The sequence below is a fragment of the Salmo salar genome, chromosome ssa11 (assembly GCF_905237065.1).
Source record: "Salmo salar chromosome ssa11, Ssal_v3.1, whole genome shotgun sequence".
Taxonomy (NCBI): Eukaryota; Metazoa; Chordata; class Actinopteri; order Salmoniformes; family Salmonidae; genus Salmo; species Salmo salar.
Genome location: NC_059452.1, coordinates 71,916,975 through 71,925,256, shown reverse-complemented (window position 1 = coordinate 71,925,256; position 8,282 = coordinate 71,916,975). Strand labels below are relative to the sequence as shown.

The 8,282-nt window shown below is 44.0% G+C and overlaps 1 protein-coding gene across 1 annotated transcript; it reads left to right on the top strand.

The window, feature by feature from the left end:
• The first annotated feature begins 743 nt into the window (after positions 1-743).
• LOC106563051 (zinc finger protein 703) lies at positions 744-5,032 on the top strand. Its single transcript, XM_014128269.2, has 2 exons — positions 744-1,571; positions 2,237-5,032. The coding sequence occupies exons 1-2, from the start codon at positions 1,323-1,325 to the stop codon at positions 3,791-3,793; spliced, it is 1,806 nt and encodes a 601-aa protein (XP_013983744.1). The 5' UTR covers positions 744-1,322; the 3' UTR covers positions 3,794-5,032.
• Positions 5,033-8,282: the final 3,250 nt, after the last annotated feature.

Here is an 8,282-nt window from a genome sequence, read left to right as displayed (position 1 = left end):
GTAAAGTGAAATCTTAGAATTAGTCGGTTTATAATTTGATTATGTTATATTTAGAAAGCATATAAGTCATTTCAAGCCTTTTTCATACAGTTTTGTTGAATAGGAAATGTCATATTTGTATTATATTTGTACGGTGTACTTGAGCTCGTGTCCTCAAACGTGACTACATCTCAGCAATTTATAACTATTTTGTACCAGAAAGGTGAGGTTCTAACCTTTCTTTGAGTATGCAGCAGTACTAGTTATTGTTTATGGCCTCGCATGATAAAAAAATATATACTTTTGGGGATTGTGTAGATGACACTTATGATGACATTTAGTTACATTTAAGGAGACAGAGAGTAAAATTGTTGTTGAATGTCACACCTGGGGTTAGACAACGTTATTCAATTTCTGCCAAAATAAACTTTATTTCACCCCTGCAGTGACCACAATAGTCACAAGAGACTAATGAAATTAAATTTGCTTCATAGCCAGTATATCTCATCCAAAAACTTGGTTGTAGCCTATTGTGTCGGTAATGCTGCTGATGAACTGCGATACAACGTCATCAATAGTGCCCCCTGTTGGTCATGTAGATGGCAGAGTGATACAATCAGTCATACATAAATCAACATAAATGCCATATAGGGCGCCTGTTAGAATTTTTGCATCAAAGGAAATTACATTCCGTTCTGACAGGAAGACATTTGAAAGATTATCAGAAGATGTATCTAACGCCGTGAAATACAGTGCACAGACAGTCTGTCTTCATTGGCCGAGGGGGACAAAATTGCTCCGCCTTCAGAAGAAACGCACCAGCCATTCTCATTACCGATGCAGCCATCCACTGGACGGCGGCTCGCTTACTTTGAAGATCCCCTTGTGATCTCATACACTCGAGGTACGGTCCAGTTGATGTGTAACTGCTGAAGAGACGGCGAGGGAGAGAGAGAGAAAGAGAGCAAGCTGTACACTGGAGCGGTGAGAGTCCGATGTTATACGTATCGCGGCCGTCTTTTGGAAATATCTACACCTTTTCTCATTTTGGCTAAACTTATTATATAACTCAAATGTGTTCATGTATTTCGCTCACATTTCGATTGATGTGGCTTTTGTGAATTAGAACGCCTGGAAGAACAATTCTGGAATCGGTACCATGAGTAAAGAAGAGCCGACCGTCAACTTCTGTTTGATGAAATTGGATGGTGAATAGGCAACATACTTTCTCTCCCGGATTATAAACTACGCTATACACTGAGCAGGGATAATTACACCATTTATTTTCTCGGGACTGTAACAAAACACTGCCCTTCTCAAACATATTTTCGTTTCCATTTCCGATGAAAGATTCCCCTACTGGAGCAATTACGCACGAGATACACAGCCAGACCTCGGAGCCCTGTGACGATAGTGATAACTGCAGTTCGCCAACGGGCGCGTTAGTTTGTTCACCAACTCCTTTGGATCCTATTCGCCAGGCAAAGCGGCTCCCTATCCGGATACTCAAGATGTTGACGGCGCACACCGGCCACTTGCTCCACCACCCGGACTACCTGCAGCCCTTACAATCTGCACCAGTGAACATTGAGGTACTGTAATTATGTTTCTATTGTCATGGTAATTGTCACATAGATGTGTGTTTGTTGTTTGACATATAGCCAATTCTATACACCTTTATTCTCTCAACACTTTGGTGTGTTTTTGCGCAAAACAAGTTCTTCAGCTTTTAACCGATAATGCGCAATATATGTCCGTAGTAGTGCTATTTATTTTCTTAATGCGCACAGTCAGGGACTTTTTAAAAAGTAGTTCCCTAACCGTCTTTACTCTTAGACTACTCATAGTCCGAGTTACCGTTCTCACCATTTTTGCTTAAACTTTGTAGACAATACATCCATTCGATAAAGCTAGCCCTAGCCTACAGCACGACACGTTTGGCCTACTGCCAACATTTCGTAACAATGAATGTTAACAATAGTATTTATTAATAGGCTATTATATGAACGTTAAGGTTGTAATTCATAGAGGGCCCAAGGGGTCTGTGTTACTGGCCAAACAATTATTCACTGACAATAGACATAGGCCTACAGTTCTGTCTGTATGTCTGTTTGTCTAAATGTGTCTGTCTGACTGCCTTTCTTTCTGAACCTGTATAAGTTGAGTGTGTATACGTTTTTCCTTTCCACATACCCATTACATTCAACGTTGTGAAAACTGGTTAAACTTAACTTTAAGTCTTGGTTTATTTCTCCAGCTGGATGCTAAGAAGAGTCCCCTGGCCCTGCTGGCTCAGACCTGCTCCCAGATCGGCAAGCCTGACCCTCCTCCCTCCTCCAAGCTAGGCTCCATCCCCTCCAACGGCCATGGTGATAAGGACCATAATGGACGCTCCTCTTCCTCCTCCTCCAGTCACAAACTTGGGGACCACCGGCCCATAAAGGACGACAAGTCCAGCTTCAAGCCCTATAACAAAGTAGGGGGAGACAGTCGGAGGGATCTGGTTAGTAGCGCTAATAACAGCTCTGATAAAGCTGGGTTCAGGGTACCTAGTAATGGGAATGGATGTGCTAACAGTAACTCATCAGGTTCTTGTCCATCCTTTCCACCACATGCCATATCTCCCAACTCCAGGGTGGGTAGTGGCACGCCCCCTCAGCACACACAGCAGCCATCGTCCCAGACACACAGACAGAGCCAGTCGCCACATGGACAACGGAATTCCCGCTCTCAGACTCTGAATGGAGAACACAAACAGGAACAGGCCAGTCCACACAGGAACAGTAACAGTAGCAGCGGCGGCCATCTTAAAAAGGAGTCAGATGTGAATAAGGTTCATTTGGACAGTCCCCAGCTGGCTAACTCCAGCCACGCCAGAGCCAGCACCAACTCCAGCACAGGCAGCTCTGAGGGAAGCCCCAGCCACGAGGGGCCCAAGGCGGACTCCCAACCACCACAGCCTGTCCTGGGCCCTGGACATATCGCTCCCATCTCCCCCTACAAGACTGGCCACTCTGTCTTCCCCATGTCATCCTCTGGAATGGGCTACCATGGCTCTGTAGTGGGTTCCTACGCTGGATATCCCTCCCAGTTTGTCCCAGGTTTGGACCCTAACAAGTCTGGTCTGGGAGGTGGGGGTGTGGGGGTGAAGCACTCCACTGGTGCCTCTCCCCCCTCCTTCATGCAGGGCTTTTGCAGGGACCCTTACTGCCTCAGCTACCCCAACGCGCCCCACCTGGGGAGCAGCAACCCCTGCATCCACGACCCCTCGTCTGCCCTCAAAACAGGCTACCCAGGCTTGGTCTACACCTCCCACCCCCTCCACTCCCTCCACCCCAGCACTATGTCTTCCAGCATCACCCCCACCCTGTCTCACCCCCTCTACACCTACGGTTTCATGCTCTCCAATGACCCCATGCCTCATGCCTGTAACTGGGTGTCGGCTGCGGGGCCCTGTGATAAACGCTTCTCCACCTCAGATGAGCTGCTGGCCCACCTGCGCACGCACACCTCCTTACCCGGAGGGATGGACAGTAAGCTCCTCTCTGCCTACCCCTCTGTCTCCTCCTCCTCTGTTGCCTCCTGCCAACTCCACCTCCCCCATCAAAGCCAGGCTTCCCTGCAGAACTCCTTCTCCCTTAGGGCTCCTCATACCCTGGGTCTGGCCCGGTACCACCCCTATGGTAAGGTCCACCTGCCCCCTGGACCTACCTCCATCCCCCTGCACTCCCTCCAGGCTGGTTCTCCTTACTACCCCCACTACGCCCTTTATAGCCAGAGACTCGGCTCAGCGTCTGCCTTGGGCTACCAGTGATCACTCATCTCCATCCATCCACACAGTCTATTACAGTGTTTCTCCTAGCATTACTAAGCCAAGGCGGCCCCCCCACTCCCTCCCGCCTAGCTCTGCTGCCCCCTGCCTAAAACTGCTGGGAACTCTGTGGATCCAATTAGTTGTAATAGGAAGGTTATGGTAGCCCTGGATGAAGGTGTTTCAGGGGCCTCTGTGGGCAGGATGTTCCACCTATATGGGGGAATCACTGCAATTCCATACCAAACCAGGATCCTATGGAGGAGTCAGAGAAGGGGCTGGATGCTTGCATGTCTGTACACTGCTAGGATACTGCTCTCATGAACAAGTAGATTGGACTGGACTAGTGGACATGGTACCATGCTAGGTTGTAACAGCACCACAAACTGAGCTGGTTGATAGCTGGCTGATAGCTGTTGGTAGGATGCTGTATAACACCTCATGGATCTCCTGACGTCAAGCTGGGAATGGTGATTGCAGTGGCGAGGGGACAGTGATGGCAGCCTTCAGCATGGTGGGGAGACTGGAGGAAGACTGGGGGGAAACAGGGGGGAGAGCCGGATGCATGCTAGCTTGACCTTGAGTGTGTGCGTTTAGCTCAGTTCTGGTTTTGAGATTTGTTTCTGTTTCATACATTTGCTTCTTCTCTGATTGAAAAGATACATTTTATTTATTTTTTAACTGAGTGCTTTGGCTTTCAGGTTTATTATCCAAATAAATTATTTTAAAATGTTCTTACTTTTCTTATTATATGTCAGTAATACAGTTCATTTTATCCAGGGTTGGGGTCAATTCCATTTCAATTCCAATCAATTCAGAAAGTGAAACAAATTATAATTGAAAAGCATTGAAGAGAATTGGAATTTCAGTGCACTCCTTGAATTGACTGAAATTGAAGTGGAATTGACCCAAAACCTGTTTTTTTTTGTTTTTTTTTTATCTGTTATGAACAAGAAATGTTTCAACATGGTAAAACACATTTGCAAACTTCACAAGAATGTATATTTTCTCTTTGCAAAAAAAACACTTTTTTTCTCCTTTCCTTCTCTGAATGAATGGCTTCTTAATTGTTGTTTGTATAGCAGATTAATAGTGATATTTTTGGTTAAATATTTGGGTGAATGACCTGGGTAAGGGAGGGATACAAACCCAAATACCGGAGAAACATGTTCTGTGGTGATGGCAGAGCTATCTGGTTTAAAGGGGAGGTCATATTTTGTTGAATAAATGATAATGAATATATTTCAATTCTGTCTTCATTTGTTAATCCAATTGGTTCTTTGACAGCTCATTCATCTCAATACTTTTGATTTGGTTCATTAGGCCATTGTGACTAGCTATGTAATAATGAATCACTTAGTCAGGAGAGAACATTCAAAGACAGTGTGACTAAGAGACAAAGAATACTAGAGAATGCTTATTATACGTTGCTCTGGATAAGAATGTCTGCTAAATGACTACATTTTGAATCTCAGAATGATTTGTGAATTTACATTATATTCAGCACAGTATTACAGTACTGTATTCAGCAGGGGCGCAACTTTCACTGTGATACAAAACGCAGCACTGGTATGCCTTAGCACCATGCGGACTCCTCAGAGCGGTCGGGTAGACCGTTTTCCGGTTTCAGCAGGCAGAATTTAGGTCCGCATGGACACAGAGTGTGCGGACATGCTGTGTGAAGGAAAAGCTTCTGAAAGGCTGACGTATAGGACCAGCACGGGACAGATGAACAGCTGCTGTCTGTGTTGTTGTTTTTCTCTGAGTTGTAAAAGCAAGCAGAGCAGAAACTGTCTACTCTTTAGTTGACTGATCTAGCTGGCAAGGTAACTGCTGTTTGGCAGAGACAATTTATTTTATTCCCAGTGCTGAGCTAGTAGTGTAATTGACATGTTACATTAGCTAATGTTTAATCCCCTCTCGACTGAAGTGAATGAACTAGTAGCTAGTAGCTGCTAGCAACTAGTTAGGTAGCAACTAGTTAGGTAGCAACTAGTTAGGTAGGTAGCTGCTAGCAGCTACCACAGCCAGTTCAGCTCTAGCTAGACTCTAGCTATCTGTCAGGTAACAGTATCTAACAGCTGCTTTGTGTATGGAAATGTTTTGTAGCCTTTGTTTTGTCCCGTTTCAACATAAGTACATTTTATGATGTACCATTGTACCATTAGCTAGAGATGGCTAATGTTAGCTAGCTAGCTAGGTCACTGACTTTAGCTATTATTTTTGCCTCAACCACACTAGACCTGAATCAAACAATGAAACCAGCAGCCAAACGATTGAAGACCGATATTCTGACGTTTTTTTCAGTGCAATGTGCATTTTTATTAGTCAGTATAGCAATGTAACATTATTGTTCTGTCAGTTTCTCTAGCTAATTCCATACTTTTCACACTGACACGGTATAAACAGCTCCACAGGCTCCACTGTCATGGTTCACAGTCAGTACACAACACTATGCTCATCATGTCTTAGCAAGATCAGATGGTGACAGGTGTCCCTGTAGGGTCAGACTGCCAGGGAAGACCAGTCTATGGAGCTCAGGTGAATTTTGCAGTATATTATAACAATCAGTGAATGGATACACAGTTCCATCTTGAGTTGATGGGAATGCTACAGTCTGGGATCTGGGAATAATGGTAATTTCAATTATTGAATCATTGATTCTATCCATGGATAATATAATGTATAAATGTACACCAAGGTAAGTCTTTGTCATGCCTCATCTGAGCAGGATCAGATGGTGACATGGGTCTCATCAGGGTCAGTCTGCCAGGGAAGCCAGTCTGTGATGGCGCGGAGGTGAACTTTTGCAGATACAACAATTTATTCTCGCTGTGCAGCAAACACCGGAGAAGCAAGAAGCGTCAAAGCTTTAAACTATTTTAAGGCAGTCTGACAAACCTCTAAAGTTGATTTCCAAACTGTATTAAGGGTTGATATTGGCTTTTCCCGATGACACAAACCACAAATGTGTGGAAGACCTGGTAGAAGCTATTGATTATGACGCATGGATACAGATATGTTTGAATACCCAGTCATGTTTATATCATCTCAGACATAAATTACTGCAGTTGAAGACCATCCATAGAACGTACTATATATGTCTGTGAAATGGAATTACATGCACTCAGAAATGTCATTCCTCTGCTGGAGGTGTAAAACACTAAAGGGGACATATTTCCATATGTTATGGTCTTGTGAAGGCTGGCTGAATTCTGGCAAAGAGTATGATCTTTTATCTCAGCATGTCTACAGATTCTCCCTTCTCCCGGTTTTTGTTTGCTTGGAAATGTTGATACTGGAGATTGTTATCAGAATAAACTGTATAACCTAGCATTTATACAGTAGCAGCTAAGAACTGGAGTGGCATTAATTGGAAGGTTGGTTATCCTCCCACAATGGATGGAAGAAATGTCAGGTTACTAGATTTGATTTATTACAAGATGAAGGGTATACTGTGCAACTTTCATAAGGTCTGGATGCCTTATATGGAATACTGTACGACAAAAGGAGTCTTTATTGAAAACATGCCCACGTCAGGGAAGATACCTATTTAAGCAATCCCTAGCTGCTGGGCTGCTCAGTCCTGTCCCTGGGGGTCTGCCATAATGTTGGTTGTCACTCTGGCCTTGGCCTAACACACCTGAAACAATAATGAATGTTTCGCTAAGATCCTAAAGCTGAGTGGGGTGTGTTGGCTTGGAGCGTTGCAGGGCCGTGGACCCCTAGGGGCAGGACGGGGTGACCCAAATATATTGTGTGCAAGTAAAAAGAGCTCTACAGTACTATTAGTCCTATGATATGAATTACACTGAACAAAAATATAGTTCAGTCTTATCAATCACTTAAACATAGTTAATAATGATCTCTTACCTAACTTGATGACTGTGGGCATTTTTGCATTTTTTTTTGTGGGTCACATTAGATTGTGTAGAAATGCAGAAAATGAGCTTTAGATGCCCTCAAAAATGGGAGGACCCCCAGACCCCCGCCAATACATGTCCCCCCCACATCTAAAACCAAAGTGTCTCCCCTTGTATTCAACAGTTTTTGTTGACATCTCAGAAGGTGAACTCTATGTCCTAGTTTAGCTGTACATACAGTGCATTTGGAAAGTATTCAGACCCCTCCCACTTTTCCACATTTTGTTACCTCATTACCTCAGCCTCATTCTAAAATGTGTTAATTACATTTATTTCATCATGAAGCTACACACAATACCCCATAATTACAATTTTTGCAAATTTATTACAAAGCAGAAATACCTTATTTACATAAGTATTCAGACCCTTTGCTATGAGACTCAAAATTGAGTTCAGGTGCATCCAGTTTCCGTTGATCAATCTTGAGATGTTTCTACAACTTCCTCTGTGGTAAATTCAATTGATCGGACATGATTTGGAAAGGCACAAACCTTTATATATACGGTCCCACAGTTGACAGTGCAAGTCACAGCAAAAACCAAGCCATGAGGTCAAAGGAATTGTCTGTA